Source organism: Actinia tenebrosa, unplaced genomic scaffold, assembly GCF_029948245.1.
Source record: "Actinia tenebrosa isolate PJP-AT-01 unplaced genomic scaffold, QUT_ActTen_1.0 PGA_scaffold1__47_contigs__length_23844297, whole genome shotgun sequence".
NCBI classification, from domain to species: Eukaryota; Metazoa; Cnidaria; class Anthozoa; order Actiniaria; family Actiniidae; genus Actinia; species Actinia tenebrosa.
In genome coordinates this window covers 19,579,810-19,606,734 of record NW_028292578.1, presented here as the reverse complement: position 1 = coordinate 19,606,734, position 26,925 = coordinate 19,579,810, and the positions used below count along the sequence as shown (strand labels likewise).

General features: G+C 35.9%; 4 protein-coding genes across 19 annotated transcripts; 2 read left to right on the top strand and 2 right to left on the bottom strand.

Moving 5' to 3' along the window:
• The first annotated feature begins 537 nt into the window (after nucleotides 1–537).
• Nucleotides 538–11,118, top strand: LOC148910054 (uncharacterized). Of its 16 annotated transcripts, none has more exons than XM_089033065.1 (6): nucleotides 538–734; nucleotides 6,534–7,325; nucleotides 8,054–8,131; nucleotides 9,102–9,184; nucleotides 10,193–10,274; nucleotides 10,616–11,118. In XM_089033065.1, exons 2-3 carry the CDS (start codon nucleotides 6,544–6,546, stop codon nucleotides 8,094–8,096), a joined length of 825 nt encoding a protein of 274 aa, XP_088889191.1. In that variant the 5' UTR covers nucleotides 538–734; nucleotides 6,534–6,543; the 3' UTR covers nucleotides 8,097–8,131; nucleotides 9,102–9,184; nucleotides 10,193–10,274; nucleotides 10,616–11,118. The 16 variants fall into 16 exon arrangements, with proteins under 16 accessions (XP_088889191.1, XP_088889189.1, XP_088889190.1 ...); XM_089033063.1 differs by adding an exon at nucleotides 8,533–8,572 and having other exon boundaries at nucleotides 9,102–10,274; XM_089033061.1 differs by having other exon boundaries at nucleotides 539–734; nucleotides 6,534–7,474.
• Nucleotides 10,271–12,732, bottom strand: LOC148910053 (uncharacterized). The gene is made up of 2 exons (XM_089033067.1): nucleotides 11,993–12,732; nucleotides 10,271–11,063 (listed from the first exon to the last, which is right to left on the bottom strand). Exons 1-2 carry the CDS (start codon nucleotides 12,348–12,350, stop codon nucleotides 10,600–10,602), a joined length of 822 nt encoding a protein of 273 aa, XP_088889193.1. The 5' UTR covers nucleotides 12,351–12,732; the 3' UTR covers nucleotides 10,271–10,599.
• A 240-nt stretch (nucleotides 12,733–12,972) lies between these two features.
• On the top strand, nucleotides 12,973–26,237 carry LOC116308933 (BRCA1-associated protein-like). The gene is given in 16 exon segments (XM_089032969.1): nucleotides 12,973–13,135; nucleotides 14,386–14,595; nucleotides 14,935–15,118; nucleotides 15,309–15,419; nucleotides 15,740–15,818; nucleotides 16,387–16,449; nucleotides 16,666–16,716; nucleotides 16,786–16,851; nucleotides 17,419–17,501; nucleotides 17,587–17,662; nucleotides 18,336–18,403; nucleotides 18,544–18,614; nucleotides 18,947–19,020; nucleotides 19,433–19,471; nucleotides 20,012–20,101; nucleotides 26,193–26,237. Coding segments are annotated over 16 exon segments (1,350 nt in total). The 5' UTR covers nucleotides 12,973–13,059; the 3' UTR covers nucleotides 26,202–26,237.
• Nucleotides 20,093–22,920, bottom strand: LOC148910052 (uncharacterized). Its single transcript, XM_089032971.1, has one exon. The coding sequence runs from the start codon at nucleotides 22,753–22,755 to the stop codon at nucleotides 22,183–22,185; it is 573 nt and encodes a 190-aa protein (XP_088889097.1). The 5' UTR covers nucleotides 22,756–22,920; the 3' UTR covers nucleotides 20,093–22,182.
• Nucleotides 26,238–26,925: the final 688 nt, after the last annotated feature.

Here is a 26,925-nt window from a genome sequence, read left to right as displayed (position 1 = left end):
ATTATTTTGGGCAAAATTAAAAACGAAAATGGAAAAAATGATAGATTGCACCTAAGCTGACGGTTTAACCTTTCTGTGTAACCTAACTACACAGGCACTGAAATTGAAACTATACGGATTGCACCATAATTGTTGCTTCCTGGGGGATACTATTGCTCCTATCACATGAATATCATCGTTTCAGTATCTAAGTCAAGCATTTGTTCTTGCTTAGTAAGTAAGGTAGATCTTAGGCATATTTTTACCAATAACGGCTAGTACAGGAATCAAATAAGGAAGAGACAGAATTCATAATTTGTTTTAATGTTCAGGAACTGCATAGCGCCTTTGTATTCAGTAAAATCGATCGGGTAGCGTAAAGTAATCGAAATCTTGGTAAATATTCGTTTGACAAGCATTGACATATTATTTTTCATTATTAGATCATAGAAATATCATAATAAGACGTTGCCTAAGAGATTCGTGAGCGTATTCTAAACTAACCAATAATATTGAATCTGTCGGTTAACACCCATATAAGGTCATTCTGCGCAACGAAAGTTCTTGAACCTTAAACGCATTGAAATCTTCAAGCTAAACTCACAAATTCCTCGTTGAAAAAGAAAGAAACTGCCAGCTTCCCAGGCCTGGGAAATAAGACTATTATTCGTAGGTGGTGTAGTTTGGGAGTTTGGAAGACATCCGAACAAAAGAAGTCATTGTTTATCTCGATTTCTGAGAATCAAGCTTTGAAGGTAACAAACTTTCTCGCAAAGTCTAATTTTATACAGATATTCTTTTTTTTTTTTTTTTTTTTTTTTTTTTTTTTTTTTTTTTGAAGTAAGTTAAAGTATATTTTTTTATCACTTTAACACACTACTGTGTGTTAGAACAGCAGACAAAAGTGTTCAATGCGAAAAACAAAATGGCGCCGGAGTATAATTTTCTTTAACTGAAACTCCGACGTTTCCGAATCGAACTGTATCAAACCAGGTGCCTGGTTATGGTAGACTTTCTGCTCCTAAATATGTGAGTAGGTGTTACCGAGAAAATAACGTAATATAAAGATTGAATAGAATCGAATCGAACAATTCAGTTCACATGATCATTTACGAAGTTACAAGCCGTGATGAAGTGAGCGAAGTCCTAACTAAGAAGCTGCTACTAGATTGGCTTTTACGTAAAATCTATGTACCTCCGACTTTGTTAGAAAATGGGGAATACTGTTTTCGCTAAAGCGATCGTGTAATATTTATTACGAAGGATTCTCGAATGACAGGGTAAACTCGAGTCATTTGACTTAGTTGACTGAGTCATGTTGCCAACATGCAAGAATTACACGCCATTTTAGTTTATGGCAAAGGTTTTAAGATCATTTTTGAAGATCTACGAATGCTTTTGATATAACATGAGGCACTTTTCTGTGACGATTTCCTTTTATATATACATGCGTTTATGCATGGTTGTGAAAACACAGGCTGTTGCTTCATGGTGTTCATGTTGCAACGTTGCATTGTGATTGGCTGGTATTTTGATGATAAACTAGAGATTCTTGGAAATGCTTCAATTTGATCTGCGCGCACTTGTTTTGTCATTGGCTTCCAAAATAATCGGAATCCAATAAACCAAAACAGCCTGACAACTGAATAATTCTTTGAAAAACAAAGTTCAACCTCGAGGGTCGAGGGTGTAATTTTTGTCCGCGCGCGTCGGGCACATCTATTCTTTGATACGAAGTTCACCGCAGATTCACATTTGTAGCCCATTCCTACATCCCGACACATTGATTCTGTGTGTCTATTTATCAAATCCGGTTTTGATAGTTCTGTCGTTGCCCTCGTTTTAAGTTGTTCTAACAACTTAAACAAAAGAAATCTAGATTTTTCTTCGCGTTTCTCTTAACAGTGGCCCATTTCGACTCAGAATCGTTCGTCGCTTAGTTTTGCGGTTTACTGCCACATTTTTTTTTTTCATTTCATCGATCGTAAATGGCCATAGCATAGATTCGTGTATCCTTTGCATCCCAACTTTGTTATCTTTAAGAATACGATTACAGTTCTATATACAGTTAGACAAATAAGAAAGCTTTCTAGTTCATGTGACTTTACTGTGGCCTGGCGTGGACACTGAACCATGTTGTTATTCCTTCGCACGATCCACAAAAGCTTAAATAAGTATAGTTCTTTTTTCCTTCCATTAACCAATAGGTAAAATTCGAGTTATGTTAATTTCCATGGAATGACGATGCTGCTATGTACTGAAAAATTAAGGAGAAAAAGAAGAAAGAAACTCGACCTTTCGGTGTAATAATTATGTTTCGGTCTGGTAGTTGTGCAAATGAGGAAACGAGATGTTTGGAAATCACTCGATGTTCTAAAAATAAGATTATCTGAGCTCAGGACTTTCACTACCCTCAAAAGACTCGAAAGAGCGTCATTACTCCGACTTGATTTCAGTTTTGGATTACATATATCGAGTTTGCGTTTTTATACTTTTAACCTTCTTGTAATTTATTTATTTTATTTATTTTTTATTTTTTCTTTTGTAGACACTCTATCAACATAAAAATCAGAATGAATGCCATTTATCACATTCTCTTTCTTTGAATTCTACTGCCATGCCGAAGAATGTACAATGTCGTTAGCATATAACTCCACATTTTCGCTTTCGTTTTAAAATAAAAAACACGTACTGATTCTTGTAACAGCATATTCTTCAGTAGAATTTAGTCGGTTACCAAATATCGGCTTGACCAAAAAACTGGGGCTTCCTCAGTCTCAAACAGGTCATAAAGAAGGGATAGCAAACTAAACGCACGAGAATTCGTTGCTTTTATAGCAAGAAAAAATAAACGAATTAAGAATATAGATCATGATAACTTATTATAAGCTCCATAAACGTATGGCGACAATATAGAAACTGGAAGAGTTTGCTGACCTTAGCTAAGACATTTTGGGATTTTAACAACATTTAAATAATAATTTTGCGTCAGTGTTGGCCTACAAGAATCAACCAAGATGGCGTCTCGGCTGGCGCAGTAAGGGCCGATTTATCTTTGAACAATATTTCGTTTACAAATTCAGATTTTCTTTTCTTTTTAAGATCACTGGCCATTCATAGCGTCACATTTATTTTTTATAACTGGCATTTTTTCTCTTCAGATGTTTCGAGATCTTGCGATACCATTCGAATTGAATATTGAATTTTAATTTGTTCGGTACTGGCGGCCATCTTGGATTTCTCGGACAAAAAACAGGAGCGTTATTACTATGATGAAATGGAATATTTGATGATGAGTGGAATTTGTGGGAAATGTTCATCACTGGGGTATTTGATAAGAAAATTGATAAAGGTAGCGTCATCGAAATATTGATAAACAATAGTTTGACAGACATTTTGACATATTTTTCGTTATTAGACCATTATGAGAAATATTATAATAAGGCGTTACTAAGAGATGTTTTCAAAACTAACCAATAAACGTTGAGTCAGTGTGGGTTAACACCCGTGAGGTCATACTGTGCCACCAGCTTTCTGAATCTTAAACGCATTGAACTGTTTCTTCGTTGAGGAAGAGCTCTGCCAACTTGCTCTTAATGTAGTCAGAAAAATACTCTTGATTTCCAGGCGTGGGAAACAAGACTATTATTCATAGGATTATGGTGGTGTAGTTTGCTCACTGAAGTGCGGAAGACATCCAAACAAAAGAAATGTCGTTTATCTCGATTTCTGAGAATCAAGCTTTGAAGGAAACAAATTTCTCGCAAAGTCTTATTTGATAAGACACAGTTATTCACTTTTGAAGTAAGTGAAAGTACATTTTTTCATTATATTGTACTGTGTGTTAGAACAGCAGACAAAAGTGATGAAGGCAAAAAACAAAATGGCGCCGGAGCACTAATTTGCTTTAGCTGAAACTCCGACGTGACCGAATCGAACTGTATCAAACCATGTGCCTGGTTATGGTAGACTTCAAAAATAACATAATGTAGAGATTGAATAAAATAGAATCGAAAACTTCAGTTCACACGATCATCTATAGGAAGTTACATAGCGGGCCCCAAATCTGTCATGGTATAGAGCTTGCGAAGTAGCAACTAAGAAGCTGCTCCTAGATGGGTCGTGTAACATTTATTACGAAGGCTACTCGAATGACAGGGTAAACTCGAGTCATTTGACTTAGTTGACTGAGTCTTGTTGCCAACATGAGTACACGCCATTTAGTTTATGGCAAAGGTTTGAAAATTTTTTTTGAATATCTACGAATGTTTTTGATATAACATGAGGCACTTTTCTGTGACGATTTCCTTTTATATATACATGCGTTTATGCATGGTTGTGAAAACACAGGCTGTTGCTTCATGGTGTTCATGTTGCAACGTTGCATTGTGATTGGCTGGTATTTTGATGATAAACTAGAGATTCTTGGAAATGCTTCAATTTGATCTGCGCGCACTTGTTTTGTCATTGGCTTCCAAAATAATCGGAATTCGATAAACCAAAACAGCCTGACAACTGAATAATTCTTTGAAAAACAAAGTTCAACCTCGAGTGTCGAGGGTGCAATTTTTGTCCGCGCGCGTCGGGCACATCTATTCTTTGATACGAAGTTCACCGCAGATTCACATTTGTAGCCCAATCCTACATCCCGGCACATTAATTCTGTGTGTCTATTTTTCAAATCCGGTTTTGATAGTTCTGTCGTTGCCCTCGATTGAAGTTGTTCTAACAACTTAAACAAAAGAAATCTAGATTTTTCTTTATCATGTTTTGCAGAACGAGCACATATTGATCGAGATCATGTGTGTTAAAAAATGTCGGACTAAAATCAGTTTTAAAGATAGGTTCGTCGATCGTAAATGGCCATAGCATAGATTCGTGTATCCTTTGCATCTTAAAGAATACGATTTCAGTTCTATATACAGTTAGACAAATAAAAAGCTTTCTAGTTCATGTGACTTTACTGTGGCCTGGCGTGGACACTGAACCATGTTGTTATTCCTTCGCACGATCCACAAAAGCTTAAATAAGTATAGTTCTTTTTTCCTTCCAGTTATCAATAGGTAAAATTCGAGTTGTGTTAATTTCCATGGAATGACGATGCTGCTATGTACTGAAAAATTAAGAAGACAAAGAAGAAAGAAACTCGAACTTTCGGTTTGATATTTATGTTTCGGTCTGGTAGTTGTGCAAATGAGGAAACGAGCCATCATTTACTTCGGGTGCAATTCTTTCAAACAACGATTCTTGGAAATTGCTCGTTGTTCTAAAAATAAGATTATGCTAGCTCCAGCTGACTTTAGCTAAAAGTTTTTGGGATTGATTTTAACATTTAAATAATTTTTTTGCTTCAATGTTGGCCTATAAGAATTATCCAAGATGGCATCTCGGCTTTATTTTTGAACTGAATTTTGTTTACACATTCAGATTTTCCTTTCTTTTTAGAATTACTAGGCAATTATATCGTCATATTTAGTCGTATTTTTAACTGGAATTTCATTTTCTTCAGATGTTCCGAGATTTTGTTGTAGCGTTCGAATAGCGCAGCGCACTGATCCTAAAAATAGCTTAAAGATTCGGACAAACATTGCATTCTGTTTAACCGCTACTGAGGATTATACGAACCGATTTTATTATTTTTACTTAAAGTTACAATGATAACCCATGTAAACTAAGATCAACTGCGATCGGTCGTGAAAATTATCTGTTGAAAGTAAACTCGTAAGTTTGTTTGTCCGAATTTCGCCTTTGTCTTCGTTTTTATGACGTCACGGCTGCGCTGCGCTATTGAACACTGACATTTTTTTCCGGTATCTTGGAAACCGAACGACTTTTATATTACATACATGAAAAGGAACATTTAGCCACAAAAGTAAACTATTTCAAATAGAAAAAAAGAAGCAATCGCAGTGATATATACTTTTTCTCAAAAACGAGAACATAAATAACTATCTGATGATGAGTGAAAGATTTTGTTAGCATCACTTGCGGCCGGCATTGAGATATGAACCGAACTTTACCGAACTTATTAGACTTATAAGAAGACGAAAAATAAGGTTATAGTTATCTCTTTATTAGCCGTACCGACTGGCTTTCTTTTTAGACTGTTTTCTACCACAAAATGCATGCTCCTATTCAAACACGGGGTCAAGCACGAGGGCAACAGGTTTGATAGCTACAGAGCTATTCATTTCTACCCTCATAAAACGAATACAGTAAAACCCCGCGTGTAAGAACCTCGATTTTTATTTTCTTGTAAATAATAAAATACAGAGTACTGTATTTTATTATTTACAAGAAAATAAAGCAGATTGACTTTATATTTGGGAATTAAGAACCTACTTTGACATTTCAGCCTGAAATGGTTCTTATGTGAAGGGTGCTTAAAATGAAAATTTCAGCCTGACAGGTTCTTAAACTTTAGGTTCTTATATGCGGGGTTTTACTGTATTATACGTTTTTTATTTGTTATTTTTGCTTCGAGGAAGTTATTTATGACCATAATCTTTAAATAAAATCAGTATGATAATATTGCATTTTTAATTTTTCCTCAGATAACTTAGAATGACTTTACTAACACCATATTATAATCCGTCAATGGAATTTGAGACCGTTTCGATGACGCTTGATGATGATTTGATGATTGAGACTGACAGAAGGCCAAACCAGAAACTGAAGAAAATTCATGATTTTGATACCCAAAGCCATGCTTATGGCCTAAAACCCAGCGATGACCGGGAAAACAAAGTCCTTAGCAATGAATTAGAAAATCGCAAACAAGAAATTTCTAACCTTAAGAAAGAATTATCAGATCTGACGAATGGAATAAAAGAACTTAAGGCGAAAAAAGAAGCGCTGAGCAAAACTCTTGATGAAAGAGAGACTAGGCTAGATTCTTTGGAAGAAGCGGTTGAACAAAACAAAATAAAGCTGGAGAAAGAAATAAAGGAATTTAATGAAAACCATGCCAACATCATCCAAGAATTAGATAAAGAGTTTAAGAGAGAAATAGACGAAGCCAATCGTAATTTTAATAAAGAAATCATAGAAATCAGTGAAGTAAATAAGCGACTCAACCAAGAAATAACAACGCTGACAGACGAAAGTGTTGGTATGAAAAATGAGTTGAAGGAATTTGAAGCAGCCCAGGGCAGGTTTTGCCAGGATATAAATTATTGCCAGTCTTATATTGGGCAAGTATGTTTGATTCTACAGGCCATCATGTACCACATCGTGCTGCCTGACCAGTTCGCTGAAGATTACCCTTACAAAGTAAAAGACATTGAAGAAGATATTAACGATGAATACTTGCTCGATGACCACGAAAGACAAAAAGCTTTGAAAAGGTGGGTGGATTTGAAGGAAAAGATTTGTTGGGAACCTTCTATTGAGAAAACGTTGAAAATGTTACAGAAAGAGGGAAACTATATGGCCAATCCAGAAGGCCTGACGGTTGAAGAAGCAGAAAGGGTTGCCGAAGAGCTGAACAAACAAGGTAGATTAAGAGGAAGAACTTCATACGAAAAAGTCAAAAAAATAATCAATATGTGGAAAATATCCTATACATTGGCTCAGCCGTTGCCATGAACAAGAATTCAGTAATACTGATGTGCATGGTAAAGTTCTTAACTTATGATGCCGTAAAAGTTCGAATTTTCGGCATTATTTCTTGATCAATCAGTGCCAATCTCAAAACTGCACCAAATTGCTGCTTATCAGTTCAACTAAACAAAGTTCAAACCAGGACAATCCAGCTTTGACATTTCGTTATTTTACTGCCGTATCGTGATCAGCCGTTGCGGTTTTGTTGCTCGATCTCGACAAATAGTTGATCTATATATTTATGTCGAAACCTACAAAACCTCCGGATAGCTGTATAAGTCAGGACATGCGCAGTGCTACCTCACAGACTGGGAAAAAAAAAGGATTTAAAGTTGCCAAGCTGACCTTAAGCTTCGATGGAGTCAATGGACCCCGAGTGCAACAACGTACCACATATCTTAAGGACAATCATATAAGATATAATGATAATTGTTTTAGACAAAATTCAATCAGCTCAAATATTTTTTTCCAGCAAGTCCAAGCAGAAGCCAGATATGTCCAATGAAGAAACCTAAATGAAGTCTGTCTGATATAAGATCTAGATTTCCAGGTTTGTTAGCTCAAATAATTTTGCGTTCTCGATTGTTTGTAGTGCTGAATGTGGATTCTTTTCTCTTCTTTTTTAAGTCAATTCTTTTGAGAAATTGTATCATTATTAGAGCAGGTCTCTTCCTCCAAACTGTTATTTTACTCTGAAATAGAAATAAGTGGTTACAATAGAGAACTTTAGCATGAAGTTCCTGCTATGCACCACAAACCTCAAACTCAGTACAGTTCAATGTCAGGCGTTTTCCATCACACCTTCGACATTTAGCAAGGCTTCATAACGAAGATGTTACTGGAAGAGCCGCCATATTGAATTTCATTGATGCCCAGTGTTTCTAGCGGTAGTAGAGCAGAGCTTAACCTGATGCTAAATTTCTCTAATGCTATAGCTTAATTCCTCGACAGCCCATTCGATTATAAAAAGATGAGCTCTAAATCGAAAAAGGTAAATATAATTAGTAAATAAAATGGTTAGCATGGATATCATATACGTCCCTATCGGGATATAATATTTACACCAAAAAAAAAACCAACAAAAACAACAAAATCAAAAATCAAAAAAAAAATCAAAATAAAGCCACGCTGAGGGGTAAGGAAAGGGAGGTGTAGGTGGGTTATGGCTTAAACTTTTCTAGGTATAGTTTACAGTTTTTTCATATCGTATATATATTCTTGATCCTGTTTTTTTAATTATTTTTAACTTTTACTTTTATTTAATTTATGAAAACGTAACAATATTCATTGCAATCATCACCATAATTGTAGCTATTGTACAATTACTTAACAGGTTGTGTATTCAATTTGTGAAGTAACTACAGTAAAATACTCTATTTCGTGCCATAATTTTGTATTGTTTTGCGCGTCTTGGGGTTTTAAAGCTTCTCCATTTAAGAAGCATTGAGTTATCTGGCCACAACACACTCCGCCATCTTGTTTCCTTAAATCCAGTTTCATGCAAAACTATTTTGTATCAGGTCGATCGTCTTTCCTTGAACGTCGTACAGGAACTCGAACAATAGGTGACTTAATGTCAACGAAGCAGTCTGGCTACTCATTGGTAAGGTTGGCGACTGAGGGGTTTAGTGAAAGTTTTTGGCATTTTTCCTTGCATTTCTCCTTGTAATTTAACTTTTTCAGGGTATTTTAGTTTATTCATTTTTCGTTTGGAAGGTTTGCCTGTAGCTATCAGGATTGGTTGAAATGGTTGACGGAGTTGTGTCTTTGTACATTAGCAAAAAACAAAAACACAATCAAGTTATTTCATGGTGGGGCTGGATTGTTTAGCATTGATTTTTTGTGAGCAATGAGAAATGCCAAAACTAAATTTTCAAACACTTGGGATCTTGGATACGCTAGCTAGTAATATCAACAGCATTGCTAACAATGATTTGTATTCGAGGTATCTAACGGTGGTATCTCATAGGTGGTATTTTGCAAACTATTTTCGCAGTGACAGCTGACCTGTACATACTGTACAAGTACTTACACCAATGTTGCGTGATCACAGCGCATGCGCACGCTTTTAAACAAGAAAAATATACATTATTATAATTTACTTTTAAGTGACTAGATGAAGACGAAAAACGACTAGTCATAAATCGCACACTGTTATCAATCATTTGCATTTTTGGGTTTGAAACTGTTTTGTTGGTGCACTAGCTTTTTACGTTAAGCTATCACGTGACAATACACTCCACACACGCCCTCTAAGTCATACCTACAGACTCGGCTAAGATGTTGGTTTTATTAAGAGGGAAATCAAGCTTAGAGACTGGAAAAAATTCTTCAACCCTTGTGGCAAGAAATAGAACGAAACAAGAAAATATTAACTGGTAACCATTGTGCGTGATGTTTTCTTGACTTTAACTTGCATAAGACACTATGACATATTGTATGATTTTTTGCACGCTGCGTAGTCTTAAGATCTTGCTGTCAGAAAGGAAATTGTGCATTTGGCATGAAAGACAAATCAAAGTTGTTGCAGATTATTTCGAGTACTATACTAATTATTTTAAATTTGTGCCTTCTTGTAAGTTAGACATAATATTGACACTGCAATCTAAAGTTGTGTTTGTAGTGTGAGAAAAGATTGGCAGTTCAAGGACTGGACACAACAAGAGGCAACATCACTCTTGGGCCAACAGAAGGTTTGTTTATCGTTTATTGATAGTCTTTATTAACCCAACAACCAAAGGAAAATAAACAAAATAAATAATGATAATACTGATGATGAATAAACATATAATTGTGCCATGCCTCATAAAAACGTATTACAAAAGAAATCGCTAGGCTTTGGGACATAAAAAGCCAAAAGAAAAAAAATTGAAAGAAAGGTTAGTTGATGTTTGAAAAATCCTCATATATTCGCAAAAAAAAAAAGAAAGTACAAAGTTAATAAATCATTTAGACATAATTTCTGTAATGCAATAACCAATACCTCCAATCATTCAAAATAATTTTTGATCCCATTTCTTATGCATGCTTATAGTTTGCTCTGTCAGGGATTCTACCCACCAAGAACTCCACTTTTGCAAGGATCACATCAACTTTTCTCTCAAGGCTGTCCATTCTCTGGTCCATGGTCCTGTTGAAATTCATCAAATCTTCTGCACTTTTTGCTTTAGCCAACTGCTTTCTCCATTTTCTCAATCCCGTCAAAAGAAATAGAATCAGTATAGCAATAGCTGCTGGGATAGGTTTGTTTGCAACAAGAGAGCCAACCCACATGCATAAACCAATGAGAAATGCTAGCCGTCGTACACACCAAACTGGGCCAAATATGGAATGAACCAAAAATGAGCTGGACATGAGGAGAAAGAACTTGTTGTAAGATAATCTTGTGAGGAAGATGACTATCATCACAATCCACAGGCCAAGTAGGATAAGAGAAATTAGCTTGTGACGACTTGCTGTTACATGATGAGGAAGCAAAGAATCTATGGAAATAAATATAGAGATTATTATTATAATTAAAGGTTTTATAATTTTGAACATTGTTTATTATTGTAGTACTTTTGACACTGCCCTTTATTACTGCATCAACATGAAGCGTCATCATCAGGGGCGGATCCAGGATTTTGTTCAAGGAGGTGCTGCACACAAGGTTAACTCAGGAGGGGTGCACCCCTTAGAATCAAAAGGAAAAAATCAGTATTTGATTCTTTGAAGAAGGGGCACAAAGTTGAACCAGGGGGGTGTGCATCCCCTTCACCCCCCTGGATCTGCCCCTGATCATGACTATCATCACAATCACTTAATCACTACTACCATTGTCATCACAGTAAGCATTGAGAGGGAGGGGCTGAGAGGCTACAATCCTATGACTTTTTGCTGAATTAATACAATATATTATCATTTCTCAGCCCCCAACTTAGTATGACTTATACAAATATACTTTCCAATCAAAGTCCCCCCATCCCCCTTTAGGCTGCTCTAGAGTAATTTCATCATCATCATCACCACTACCATCATAATCTTCATCACCATCATCATCATTATCACATTTACTGACTGAAAAGGTGATACACCAAATTACAAATAAAATGTTTTTAAACCTACCCAAATAAGATTATTCAGATTATGTTTGGAATTAATGACACGCACTGCAAGGTTCTTGTGTGCGAGGCAAATGAATCCCAAATCAGAAAGTTTGCATCTTGGCAGCAAAATATAAATTGATTAATTTTTTTTCAAATAATCATTCACTTTATTCAAGTTTTATAGAGTCAATAATTTTGCTGCATTATTAATTAATTGAAGCTTAAGCAGATTAAGATTACATCTTTTCTTTAGTTTAATAACTTTTTATAAAAGGCCCACTACGTACAGATTTTCTTAAAATTCTATTGCCGATTTATACTCTTACCTTCAACGCCAAGTATCTGGTTCAGGCCATCTTCAGTGTATGACATTGCATTTTTGTGAACACCTTCCAGCGCATCCACGATATTTTGACCAAACTGTTTCCCTAAAGGCGTTAAAACTTGAGATATCGAGCTGGACATCTTGGAGAGAATGGCTGAAACTCTTGTGACATCTTTTCCTAAGTCTTGTGCGCAGTAGTCTCGGGTTTTTACCGCGATGTGCGACAAAAATTGAATAAACTTTGGTAAGACATTATAAATAAGACGAAATACGCCGGCAGGAATCTCTGGATAGTGAATAGCAGTGTAAAGGGCGACCAGGGCCAGAATAGAGTAAAAAGCAACTTTTCGGAAACCCATTATGGATCGAGTTCTCTCGCTGTGTTAGAAATTCCTGTTTGGTTGCAGAAGAATTGCGACAACTTTAAAACCAAATGTAAATACTTCAGTGCGGCTCGACTATTCTAGCTATTCTAGACTATTCTATTTTAAGGACAAAACAGGGTCATGACGTCATCAGTACGTACGTACTGATATTTGAAGGGCCGGACAGGAAAGAGTTTAACTCTTTCCTTGCCTCTTCCTCTGCCTTGCTTGCTGTATTAAAGCAAGAACTTTCCCGCCAAGTGCGAATGAATAATTTTAAATCTCAATTCCCTAAGGAAATTTTCCAAGTTTTAAAGGTTCATAAACTCACCGTTTCACTAGAATGAAACGGTGAAATTTCCCGACATCTCTACTCCATATCAAGCTCTTGGCGTAAAACTTTCTGATTAATAAAGGCCTACGCTATAGAGCTTATCATTTGCCAAAGAAATGGTCACCTGCAACACAAACAAATAAGCTGGAAAAAGTTCAAGTTCGTCCGCCATCTTGACCGTGAAGCAAAAGAGACCTGAGGCCGACAATTGGTGATGCGTAACATGCTTGCGGACTGCCGCTGGGTCATCGCGGGCGCAACGTTCTATTTTATTTGTTTTATTTTATTTTTGACAAAAAAATGAAACGTTTGAAATATTGAAGCAAAATGAATTGAGTTTAGCCCTTTTATTGCTTGGATATCAATTAAATGTCTATCTCTCTAGTTGTACTAAGACTAGAGCTGGCTGATGAATACGATTGTCCAGATGACTTCGAGTTCTGTGGTGAGTATATTGGCTGCCATACGCCGCCATCTCTCTTTCTTCTAATTTTTACCCCTTTTTCGTTTTGAATAAGCCTTAGCTAGTATTTCCATTGCCTAAATCAGGTCATTCATTGTAAAATACATTAGGTTTTCTCGATTCTTTGATTATTAACTCACAAAAGCACTGTTAATATAACTTCTATATATGTATACACCTACTTGCAAGAACGTTGTCATACGAAAATAGAATATTAGTGATTTAGTGGGATAGGAATTATGTTAAAAAACAAAAGAAAGTAACTGAAGCTGAACTTTTTCTTTTGTCTTTTAATCTATTCCTTTCTCACTAAATTACTAATGTTCTAATATCGTGACAGCGTTCTTGTGAGTAGGTGTATATATAAACATGTTGAATACTTTTTATTATTTTTTAAGGGATTTGTATTGGGTAGCTAATTATACAGAGGGTTCACGGCAGCCATGTTGTAGGACAAAACAATAGAACATTTATCCTTTGGGGATAATCTGTCATTATGCAAAACCATAATGTTTGTCTTCTAGACAGCTGCTATTTACTGTCGTCACACGTGCATGCAACACTCACTCCCCTAATTAGCTACTGAATGTTGAGTAACAACACTAATAGCAGCTGCATATAGGAGACTCTAGTGAAAACATTGATTGATTGTATCTTTAAATTAAAAATGGCTAATGTGAACCCCCAAGATATATAGAAGCAACCCACCCACCCAGTACCCGTACCCTTGTTACTCAGCTAATTTACCCTGCTAGAAGATTAATAGATGGAGTAGAGAGTAACCCATCCATATAACACTACTCCTTACTTTCCTGCCCACCTACCTATGCATCACTACTTACATCCTACCAAGCTATCTATCTAGCTATAGGTCTGCCTACCTACCTCCCTATCTACCAATGTACATACCCACAGCCTATCTATCTTAACCTATCTACCTATCCACTCACCCACCTACATACCCATGGCACTTACTTACCTCCCTCCCTATCTACCTACCTACCTAGCCATCCACACACCCACCTAGCCTCCCACCCACCCACCTGGCTACCAAAGTCGTTTTATACCAAGCAATCTAATTTTATTACCTTTCAAATTACATATATCGTAAACTACCTACCCCCTACCTATCTACTAGTTACCCAATTACCTACATTTACCATATGCCTACCAAAAAATATTCACACTGTCAGATGCCTCTGATAACAGTCATTTTACTTTGCTCTCATTAGCTTTAGATTTTAAGATAAAAAAGAAAATGTCATCAGCTGGAACCCCCAAAAATGAAGAAAAATCTCAAAGCAGTTCAGCTGAATCATCTTCAAGATCTACAGAGGAGGAAACTAAGACCAACAAATCAGAGGCATTTAATCCTAAAGACATAAAACTAAACCAAGGACAAAGAGAACTAGGAGAACTGACTATAGAAACCCTTAAAAGAGGTACAATTTTTTTGAACGAGTCTTATATGGGGTTCCCTGCTAGCAGAGTCTCTCTTCCTCTCTTCCTCTTGAACTTCAAAGTTCAATTTTATCAGTCTTGAATTTAAATTGGGATTTAATTTGCACTTAATAATGTCCTCATATTTATGATGTTGGGGAGAATATTGCCCCCTAGATCCTCTAGATATGCAAATAGCTATCCAATACTATGCGTACTTCATGTTTTGCTTCCATGGGGAATCATGTAATGCTCTGAAAGGAAGATGGAAGACCTGTGGGCTAGATTCACTAATGCCTCTTAATGAGAAAGTAAGGTTAAAGTTTGATACAATGCTTTAGAGCAAAAAGATGTACCATCTTTGGAATCGGAAGCAACAAATAATGATGAAGACAAAGTGGATACTGAGGATAGACTAACAGCCAAAGCAGATGAAACATCCCAGTGGATGGGGAGGATTGGGTTCTTCTCTGGCAATCCAACGGTAGAGACCGTCAAAGGAATTCTCCATATCTATAAAAACAAGTGAGTAATGTTACGCTTTATGAAATTCATTTTAAGGATTTATTTGTTTTTCTTTGGTCATAATAGTTTCTGTGTCACATAAAATACCTTTGAGAAATATTTTCCTTCCAAAATTAGCTGTTCTGAGCTATCATGCTTGTTGGCTTGTCCTTGTTACCTTTATTCATGTTTACGATTTGTTCATTTTCAGTGAGATGACGTCGCTCACCAAAGGAATTTCCAGAAGTCAGACCATCTGCATGCTTGCAGTCCCAGCAAAGCTTGCATGTATTGACCTTTTACAGTTTGTGGCTCCCTCAGAGTATGTGTTATTAGTTATTTTCTCGTAAAAATATTAATAAAGTATTAATAAATTAGAACAGGTTGTTGGGCACAAAAAAAATTGAACCTCATGCAATAACAGTGCATTGTTCCTGCCATAGAACATGGCTGCGGTAAAGCCCTTCTATAACTCTGCCACTAATGCAAATGTGGCCCTTTAATAGGAATTTTAAGTGTGTAGTTTTACAAGGTAGAAAAAATGCCAAACTTGGCAAGAAAACCCTTAAGTATGCCCGAGATAATAGCAAATGTTTAATTTTATTGACATAATTTGTTACTATGGTTTTGTAATTTTTGTAGAGAGTTTATACAACACATTAAGATCATCAGAGACGCCACACCAAACCAGTACATGGCTTTAATCAAGTTTAAAAACCAGGTACAAATAATCAAAATAAATTTTAATTCCATGACAATGTTTTATGCAAATACCGCTAGAGTGCAAACCATACATCCGTGAAATACTACTAACTAAATAGTTCAAAATAGCACCAATTAAACAATTGGAAACAAAAGAAATAGATGTGTTTAGAGCTATTTAGTTTTTGTGCTATTTTTTACCATTTACAATTATGCCTGTCAGTCCTAAAATTCATACAAGATTGAAGAAATAGAAAACTGGCGCGCATACTGTGCACAATCATAAAGCAAGTGGGGTTGGCAGAACACGAGAGAAGTGTTAGGAGAAACATGATGCATAGCAGAGTGCTTCTCGACACTTCTCGAGTGTTCTACCAATCCCCAAGTGCTTTCTGACTCCACACAGCACAGCAAACAAGGTTTTCATTTCTTTCATAAAATACAAATTTCAATAACAGTTACTTTGGATAGGAATGACGCAACTGAAAGTGCGCACATGTGCTGTGTGCTCTTGTAAAGCATGTGCTCCCAACCAATCAGAATGCGAGATTTATACAAGTTATTTTGTAATCCTTTTTTTAAAATAGGAATAAGCGGATGAATTTTACAACACTTACAATGGCCACCAATACAATTCACTTGAAGAAGAGGTGAGAAAACGCTTTGTCAATTGATGGTTTTCAACCATTCCCAAGAGTGAATGAAATAACAAAAGACACGGTGGCCATGTTGGAGGATATAACAAAAGAATTCCTTGAAAATTCTTTTGTTAAATTCCTCCAACATGGCCGACATGATAACCATCAATAAATGCTTTTTTTCATATCATATTCTCAACTATGACACATTCCTCTTTAAATGTACAGGTCTGCCATCTTGTCTATGTAGCAAAAGTAGAAGTCTTGAAATCTTCACAGGTATACTTAACATATTTTATATTGTTTCAAGAAGAATTTCCTGATGTGTCCTGTTTTCTTGCTTACTAGGGAGCAAGTTTACCGTGTTCTGGTCTTACAGAATTGCCAAAGTGTCCAGTTTGCTTGGAACGAATGGTATGTTAGGTATTTCTACTCAGTTATTGCTGAGTTGCACTAGTGATGTAATTTCATGTTGTGCTGAATGTTCATCAGATGAATTGCAAGTCTTCAATAGAATTCTTTCTGGCTGATAGCACATGGTGGTCAGTGTTTAACCACCATGTGGAACAGATAATGAGATTCAAAAACTTTTCCCGGCTAAGTGAAAGCCAGCAATTGAAAGGTGATTTGAAATTTGTGCAGGCCGTTATTTATATGAAAGCTGTTATGAGAAGCGATTAGAGCATCAGTAGTAGCAGAAACAGTAGCAAAAGCAACGGTGGGCAACAGCAACATCAATAATGACAACAGTGCTGACAGTACCAATAACCGTGTCAAATACAATTTCAAGATCAGAAACATCTAAATTAATAAGAGGAATAACAATAATAGAAGCAGCAGCAACAGCAGTACTTGCAGCAAAAACAACAACTGCAGAAACGATAGTAGCAGCAGCAGCAACAGCAAAATGCATTTCAACAGGAACTTCATCTATTAACTATGTTCAAAACAAAAGCTCACCTCTACATGTTGTTCGTACAGGATGAATCAGTTGAAGGAGTTCTTACAATCCTCTGTAACCACTCATTTCATGGAAGCTGTTTATCCAAGTGGTCAGACACAAGGTACACCGTTTGTAATAACCAGACTTCTGTGAAAGCTTGACTTTCAACTCAAATCATCTCATTCATTCTTTTTCTACCTCAACAGCTGCCCAGTTTGCAGATATGTCCAAACCCCTGAACCAACCAGCGAGAACAGGTGCTTAACGTGTGATTCAACAGAGGTAGGAACATTACTACTATTACTACTATTAAAGGGTTATTGGTTCAATAAACGACTTACACTAACATGTCACGTGACCCTAACTTCCTTAAAACGAGCAATTCTGGCAAAATAAAAAACAGAAATGAAAAGAGCACCTCTGCATTAGTAGGGAGGCGGATTTTAAGCTCATAATAAGCGAAACAGGAGAAATGCCATTAGATATGAAATTAGATGTTTTATGAGGATTTGTATGGGAAAATGCGCTGGATGCCAAACGCTTACCAACCAACACTTTTACCATCCAAGTCCTTATAAAATATTTGATTTTATATTTAATGTCATTTCTTCTATAGTCAACATCTCGAGCTGAAACTTCGCCCTCTTACTAAATTTGAGGTGCTGTTTTCATTTCTGGAGTTCGTTTTGACTCATTTGCTCGTTTGACCTCGTCACGTGACCTTTTAGTGCAAGTCGTCTATTCCTGGACTCGGCATTACATAGAGAAATTCGTTGAACCGGGTCTCAAAACCCAACAATCTAAATTCCAGTTAACGTTCATTCTGTGAATAGCCGTGCTCAAAGGCTTTAGGTCTCAATAATAATGACCAGATTTTATATTTGTTTAATTGAAGTTTTCCATTCATAATATTGATTTAGATTTCTTCCATAACTCGCTCAATTGTTATCTTTAGAACTTGTGGATTTGCTTGATATGTGGTCACGTGGGATGTGGACGTTATGCTGGTTGCCATGCGTACAGGTATTGAAACAACGCTATTAATATTGTCCTCTTACAAACGGGTTTTCTTTTGAGTGGTAAACTGATTTACCCCAAGCACGCTAGGTATTGGTGTTCTTTTTTGCGCTTATTTTTGCTCTCCACAACTTGTTTTGTTTCAGGCATTATGAGAAAACTCAACACACGTACTCGTTAGAGCTGGGAACGCAGCGTGTTTGGGATTATACTGGAGGTACTTGATGGCAAAACTCTCTTCATGTCAGTCCCAGTTAGGGAGCGTTTATGATTTCAAGCATGGGTGGGAAATAGAAATTGGTGAACAAAAATAACATCTTGTACCCTTTATTTATTTGTTTGTTTGTTTTGTTCTTTTTTCTTTTGTTTTTCTTTTGTTTTGTTTGTTTTTTTTTTTTTTCCTTTTTCTTTTTCTTTTTCTTTTTTGTCGATTTTATGTGGTTTTGAGATGATTTTCAGAGTTTGCGCACAAAAGTTCCTGGAAAACCACTAGAATTTTCTCTTTCCTTTGGTAATATATTTCCATGTCATTTGGTTCGTTGTTTCCAGACAATTATGTTCATCGGTTAATCCAAAACAAGACAGACGGTAAGCTAGTGGAGTATGGGCCCGCGCAAGGTCAGGTAGGTACCTCTATGAGCTAGAGACTTCTTCCAGAAAGAACGAGACGAAGGTGTACCCTTGAGTGTTGATAGTGTATGCGATTTTTACTGAATATCAAGTTCAAACACTTTACTTCTGTCACAGGTCCACAAAACGTATTCCTTTACCTTTTGCCTTTTTATTTTGTACAATATGTTCAACTGTTGACCATTCACGTCACATGGCCATTTTCTCTAAAATTTTTATCTGCTTAAAGGGCTGCGTAGACTAGAAACGAAATACAGCAGATAACTGACTGCATATGACGCTTATGCTATATTTGTGTAACTAAGAAATGCATAGAGTAACAACTAAAGGGAGTCGCTTAGCTTTAATGACTGCTCGTAATCGCGCAGTGTTTCATTTTACGGCGGGTTTTTGTCTCTTTATTAGCTGGGCGATGAAGAAAAGTTGGATTCACTTACGCTTGAGGTATATTTATTTACTTTGCTTATAATATTTAATTTTTTAAGTTATAAATGTTTGGTTCAACTTAATTTTTGGGGATACTTTTTTCGTTATTTTTGCCTTGTCTTGGTTGCAGGTGGCCGCTTGTTTGTTATACGTATTTTTCGAATTATGCGCGTGAAATACTGTTCAACCGTTTCTATAGCCTTCACTTTCTATAGCTAGTGAGGCAGGCTAGTTTCCGTATGACTGTGTCTTTTGTCAGTCGAATAGTTTGACAAGCTGCAATATAAAGCGTCTAGACTTTTGATTGCAGTTATTGTGAGGCTCGTGCATGTGATTGGTTATGAAATGAGTGCAATATGAATTATTATTATAACTCAGGACCTTTAACCAGACAATCCATTGCTGGTGTGAATGTCTGTAGAAAGACTTGCGATACGTCACTGTGGGCTTCATCATGTCACTTTGCCATAACTAGCCATCTATTGCACCTCTGCGGTTGTAAATGCATACATGCATGTGCTAGTATTTGATGACTGACTATGGTTTTGACTTTAACAGTACACGTATCGTTTGACCAATCAACTCGAGAACCAAAGAATGTACTTCCAGGATAAGATCACCCGTGTGGAGACCGAGACAGCAGAACAGGTAAAAGTAGTATTTATTATCTGTAGATATATTTAAGATGTATAAGGTGACAAGGATTGTGGAGTGCCGCAGTGATTGGTGCTTTGGTCCTATTTTCTTCCTCTTTTCTTTTCTATTGACTTGAATATCCGAGTACAAAAGAGATAAATCGAATTAACTTGCTGAATTAATTTTGAAATTAAACCTACTAGCTTCAAACTTTCTACTTCGGTAATAATTCAAAGATTAAATAAATGGAAGAACGTTCCAAGAAAACTCTGGAAGAAGTTCAGCGACTTGAAAAAAAAACTTGCCTACTCGGAAAAAAAGAAAAGAATGAAAACAAAGTGCATTTGTAGTTAACGTTTCTACAATTGATTCTAAAGGAATCGAGAGAGTGATTGCTAATAGACGTGGATAGCGGAGAAAGACAAGCCAAGGTATTTCATGAACTCTAGCAATTCTTCAAAAACGTTTTTCACGTTGTAATTGGTGTTTTATTAATAAGATACTGTCATCACAACGTTTGTTTGAGCGAGTTTCTAAATTCAAAGTCACTGTAGTTGGAAATCTACACGAGGTGTTGCTGAATCATGTCTGCAAAACTTACACGCGTTGTGCCTTTTCTTAAAATTAGCATAAGGCTTCTGCTTTGAAGACCAAGTTTTGGAAATCGAAAATTTCTCTGACAACCTACTTCTCTGGAGCATTGTCAGTAGTAGTTTATGTACAGTTTATGTAATATAATGTTAATAAAAAAAAACAGTATTAGTTGTAACTGTGCTCTGGGTTCTTCACTTAGTTTAAAACTGCATATACTTATTTCAATAAAGTTAGTCACCAAAAACCTATAAAGCTGTGATAGCTGAGAATCATGGGGAAATGTTTTATATCCAACAAGTACAGCTTTTGTAACAAACTGCAGCAATTGAGGATGCTAAGAGGAGGTTAACTTGTAACTGGTAGAAGATCTCGAGTCCATCCACAGTTATCAGGCGGTTGAAACATGTAAAATGTAACTACCTATAATCCTTGTCGGTCTCACCTTTGTATAGCTTTTCAGGTGACTAACTTTATTGAAATAAGTGTATACAGCTCTTTCAAAAAACCTTGAATACTAAATACTACATAGTGTATTCCGAGACCGAAATGCATTTTGGGTCCTATTTAATATTGTCCAAAGTAAAATATATTCTGAAGTTATTTATCTTATTTTTAGTGCATTCCATCCGAGACAAAAATCGCCGTATATTTACTTTTTGTTTCAAATTAACGAGATCCACAATGCCTTCCTTCAGCATTCAGTATTCAACAATTTTTGAAATAGCTATAAACCTGTTAAATTTATTGCATTGCAAGATATATATATTAAGAGTTACTGAATTTCTTCTGTGTACTCTTTGTACTATTCAATCAAACGTCTAGTGGAGAGAGCCCGCGTGAGGATCTGGGACCGAGACTGATGACGGCTGTGGAGGAGACTACTGAACCTTTTTTTTCTACTTTTATATTTGATCCTTAGGTCGATAGATACTGTTACGGGACGACCGCTCTCAGTACGAGCTCCGGGATCTTTATTCTACTTTATCTGGCTCTTTTCTTCTGTTCTCTCTATTCTATTCTGACTTCTTCTCTCTTCTGACTTAAACTAATTACATGAGCTCTATTTATAATAGCTTCATGACATGTGTCATTCTACAATCAATATGATTTTATCGCTGAGTCTTGATTGGCTAAAGGAATAAGTAAATTCCTGAGCTTGATATCTTATTAAAGAGTAATACGAGTAAAAATCTTAGAACTAAACATAGCTTAAGCTAAAGTTAATATATGAATATATGGTAAATGTATAGAAAGGTCTACGAGGAATATTTCTAAAATAACTAAGCAAAGGGGTAAAAAGTGTTTAGGGCGTAACCAGAGGTGTGCATGCTAATGGAGGAGCTAAGAGGTTCACTTGTAAATTCAAAGCATACTTAGCCTTACTGAAATCTTATATCGATATTTTTCATAACTAATTGATCGTTCTTTATCTTGTTTTCATACGATAAGAAATAGTAATTAGAAACTGAAACTGATGTCTAGCTTAGTCTGTAAAAACACTAATTTTCTCTCTCATGACAATACTCCCACATCTCAATTATTTTTAAAACCGTGTCATTGTCAATTTCTCCGCTCAACTTTCCTTGCTCATTGAGCTCTTGTACAGCTTTTCGTGCAGCTTCCGCATTAAGGATTTCTGGATGAGCTACTTGGTTTCGGCTTCTTTGTATCATATTTATTACTCTTTCATATTTTTTCTTCCATTTAATATTCTTTTTCAAAGATTCCAGCCTTGTTTTCGCTTGTGCTTTTCGTGGGTCACCATCCTTCAGGTTCTCGATGTCTTTTTCTATATACTTAAATTTATATGACCAACCGCTGGGATAAGAATCAGGTAGAACATGTTGATACATCTTTGCCTGTAAATCTGAGCACAATTGCCCAATACACAGATAACATTGTTCTAAAGAGTTAGGTACCGTCAGGTTATTGTTTTCTTCTTGTATGGTTTTTATGCGTTCAAGATGCTGGTTACATTGCTGCTGCTTTTCCTCCAGTTTTTTTGTTAGGTTAGAAGCGATGGCCTTGAGCTTCTCCAATTCTGTACTGGTGTTTTCTTTCAGTCGTTTCATTTCCTCGTCATGGCTAATTTTGTTGTTTTTGACTTTTTCTTGAATTTTACTCAAATTGCTGTCTTTTGCACTATTCCATGTTTTCAATTTCTTTACTTCTTTTTCAAGATCTTTTATTTTTTTTTCAAGATCTTTTCTTTCTTTTTCAAAATCTTTTTTTTTTTTTTCAAGATCTTTAGCCAGAGATTGATTTTCTTGTGTCAATTTCTTGATCTTTGAATCGTGCGCTATAATATTTTCTTCCAACACTTTTTTCTGTTCTTCCAACTCTCTTATCTTTGCTTTCTTTTCTTCAATAACATTTTTAAGTTGAATGTTATCGCTTTCAGACATGTTTGTTATTTCTAAAGTAAAATAGATGAAATAACCTTAGCGGCATACCTATAGAAGGTTTTTCACGGCAGCCATGTTTGTGGACAAGAACAATGCAATATTTTTGCATGACAAGAAAAGTTACCACCTCAAGCGTGAACATGTAGAGGCCATGAATGACTTTATTTTTGGATTCTTGATTTCATTATTCGATTCGAACATTCATTGCTGAAAACGAATCTTCAATATTCAAAAATAATAATAGTTTGAAAAAATCGATTAACTTGGCTTGTAGGGGTTCTCGTTTCTAGCGGAAACAATAGGTAAGTCATTAATATTACATAGTCCTTGCACAAAAAATTGTTCTTGCATTTCAGCTGCATATATGAAGATTCGTTTTCGATAATGAATGTTCGAATCGAATAATGAAATCAAGAATCCAAAAAATAAAGTCATTAATGGCCTCTACGTGTTCACGCTTGAGGTGGTTTGACTGTAAGAAAAGATTTATCGAGAACTACTCAACTCGATCGAGAAAGTACGAGCACTTATTATGCATGAACGGAAAGGAAGCTAATAATAATAATAAATAATAACGGGATTTCGCAGTAGCATTTCCACAGAGTGGCTCTTCATCCACTGTCATTCCAATTGGAATTTGGAATTTGATTTTTGCGGAGGGAAGAAAACCGGAGAACCTGGAGAAAAACCCTCGAAGAAGAGGAGAAACCAACAAACAACTCTTCTCACATACGACACCGAGATCAGCGGGACTCGAACCCGGGTCGCATTGGTGAGCTTCAAAAGAAGAAGCTTGCAAAGCATTATGGTATGGGAGTTAATACTGTCTTTGAATGTTGTTATAATTCTTTTAAAAATCGGATTATTAGGTTTTTGCAATTTTTTTAAATTTGCCTTAAGATTAAGTGGACAAAACTGATGAATAAATTTACTTTTATCCAGAATAGGAAATTGTGGAAAGTATGCAACTTGGCGCCGTAAAGTGTTATAACACTTAAGAATTCGAAGGCAACGCCACTGACTTACATGCCTGGTCGAAGAAAAAATCGAATCCTTAATTTAAAATCAGTGATTTTGACAGAAAGAATAAACAATTTGAAAAATGGAAAAGAGATCTTAACTGGGCCTGAATAAAAATATTTTTAAAGTTTTAACATGAATCATATAGGTTATATATTAGAAGAGAGATTAAAATGATTTAGTATATCACTCTTACCGATTGTCAGCAAATGCTAGTTTATGATATATTTTTATATCTTTAAGTTTTCCAGACAGTCCTATGTTTCAGTTTTGCCTTCAATGGTACTTGGACTACTTCCGGGAAATAACATATTTATACTTCGAAATTTTCCCTTTGATAAAAAATGTCGCATTGCACACATACATTTCAACGAATCACCCGATGATTAGAGACCCCATCACCTGTGATTGTGTTTTATTATTAAATACGTAGCTTGTTATGAAAATTTTTTATACATATTATGCATGATGTACGGAATTTATTTTAAAAGAAATTAACATCTGGAAGAATTCCTGACAGACGAGCTTCGAAAAACATCTATGCCAAAGTTCTTCGCAGTCTGATTCAAAAAGAAAAAGAGATTCATAAGTGAAGGTACAGTTTTCCAATTCTTGTACTAACTATTTACTAAATACTAAGTACTAAATACTTGGGTAGTGGTTACCGAGAAAGAAACGAAATTTTTTTCTGGTCTATTGATGTAGTAAAATTTGAAGGAAAAATTTGGAGCCGTTTTGAAGAACACAGCGACGAAAATGTGATTTTTAGCAAAACTCTGATATTTGAGACAACGACAAATAGTAAAAAAAAAAAATTATTCAAGGAATTTGTAAGATTTGATGCTGATTTTTCGCAAGGCTCATCCAAGGCAAACCATTTAATGGTAATATTTCAAGCAGCGTCATAACTTTTTTTCTGCCCAAGATAAGATTCAGAAATTTTCAGAAAAATTGTAACTGAGGATGAGGAGAAAAAAGGAAAAAACTAAAAATAGCACTGTTTGGTTTTTCGATGTGGCACGGGTGGCGTAACCAAGGCGACCCGGGTTCGAGTCCCGCCGTACTCGGTTTCATATGTGAGTAGAGTTGTTTGTTGGTTCTCTCCTGTGCTTCAAGGGTTTTTCGGGTTCCCCGGCTTTGCTCCCTCCGCAAAAATCAACTTCCAAATTACAATTGGAATGACAGTGGATGAATAGCTACTCTGTGAAAATGCTACTGCGAAATCCCATTTATTATTTTATTTTTATTATTTCAATAGTTCAATATGTTCACTAGTCAATTAGAAGCGATATTTTTATTTTTTATTTTTTTTATTATCCCCTTGAAAATACAAAGTTTAAGAGCTTGCTGCAAAGAGATGTAAAGAATAGACCTTTTACGAATATGTGAAGTTTGAAGTAAAAGTGGACTAAATATTTTTTGTTTCTCCGCTTGAAAGTGGAAAGTCCCCAATCCCCTCTCTCCCCAGGGACTTTAACCAATCTTCCTCGTCCAATCAACACGGACAGACAGACGGACAGTGACCAAGGGAAATAGAGGGACTGCTCGCAGTCTATATGAATATCGTGAAATATTTGACTGAGACGCGAGTCTTCGAGCAAATTCAGATTTTCTTACAAATTCAGATTTTCTGTTGATGAGTGAAAGATTTTTTCAGCATCACGACCGCGGCACCGAGATATGAACCGAACTTTACTGAACTTATTATATAGACTTATAAGAAGACGAAAAACAAGGTCATAGCTAGTTTAAAAGCATTTAATATTAATAAAATTTTCAGATGTCTATTTTTTATTAGTCGTACACAGACTGGCTTCCTTTTTAGACTGTTTTCTACAACAAAAATCAACACATGCATGCTCCTATTCGACAAACACGGGGTAAGAGCGAGGGCGACAGGTTTGTTGGCTACCGGAGCTAAGCTATCCACCTCTATTCTTGTAAAACGAATATTATAAGTTTGTTTATCTGATATTTTTGTATTTTTTTCGAGGCAGTTATTTATGATCACAATCTTTAAATGAAATGAGTAAAATAATAATAATGATTGATGAAATAATAGTGATTTTTTAATTTTTCCTCAGATAAATTAGAATCAGTTTACTAAAACTATAATCCGGCAATGGAATGTAAGACAGTTTCGATGACGCTTGATGTTTATGGCGGCCGAAAACACAGCGATTATCGAAGCAAAGTTGTTAGTAAAAAAATAGAGGATCGCAAACAAGAAGTCAGTAACCTTAGGACTGAAGAATTACTAGATCTGACGAATGGAATAGATGAACCTAAGGGGGGAAAGGAGACGCTGAGCAAAACTCTTGATGAAGACTCTAGGCTAGATTCTTTGGAAAAAGCAGTTGAACAAAACAAAATAGACCAGGAGAAAGAAATGAAGGAATTTAATGAATGGCTTGACAACGGCATCCTCGAAGTAATGGGCGAGTTTGAGAAATACTTCGACGAAGCCGATTATAGCTTTAAGAAAGAAAACGCCACAGAAATGGACGAAGTTAATAAGCGACTCAACCAAGACAAACCAACGCTGAAAAATAATGTTGAAATAAATTATTGCCAGTCTTATATTGGGCGAGTATGTTGGATTCTACAGGCCATCATGTACCACATCGTGCTGCCCGACCAGTTCTCTGAAGATTGGCTTTACAAAGTAAAGGATATTGAAAAAGATATTAACGATGAAGACTTGCTCGATGACCAAGAAAGACAAGAAGCTTTGGAAAGGTGGGTGGATTTGAAGGAAAAGCTTTGTTGGGAACCTTCTATTGAGAAAACGTTGAAAATGTTACAGAAAGAGGGAAA

What these genes read in the sequence shown, in the direction of transcription:
- LOC148910054 (XM_089033057.1), top strand. Translation starts at nt 6,544, where the DNA reads ATGACTTTACTAACACCATATTATAATCCGTCAATGGAATTTGAGACC.
- LOC148910053 (XM_089033067.1), bottom strand. Translation starts at nt 12,350, where the DNA reads ATGGGTTTCCGAAAAGTTGCTTTTTACTCTATTCTGGCCCTGGTCGCC. An exon ending in CCAGATACTTGGCGTTGAAG is followed by an intron (nt 11,064 to 11,992) that starts GTAAGAGTATAA and finishes TTATTTCCATAG; the next exon opens with ATTCTTTGCTTCCTCATCAT.
- LOC148910052 (XM_089032971.1), bottom strand. Translation starts at nt 22,755, where the DNA reads ATGAAACGACTGAAAGAAAACACCAGTACAGAATTGGAGAAGCTCAAG.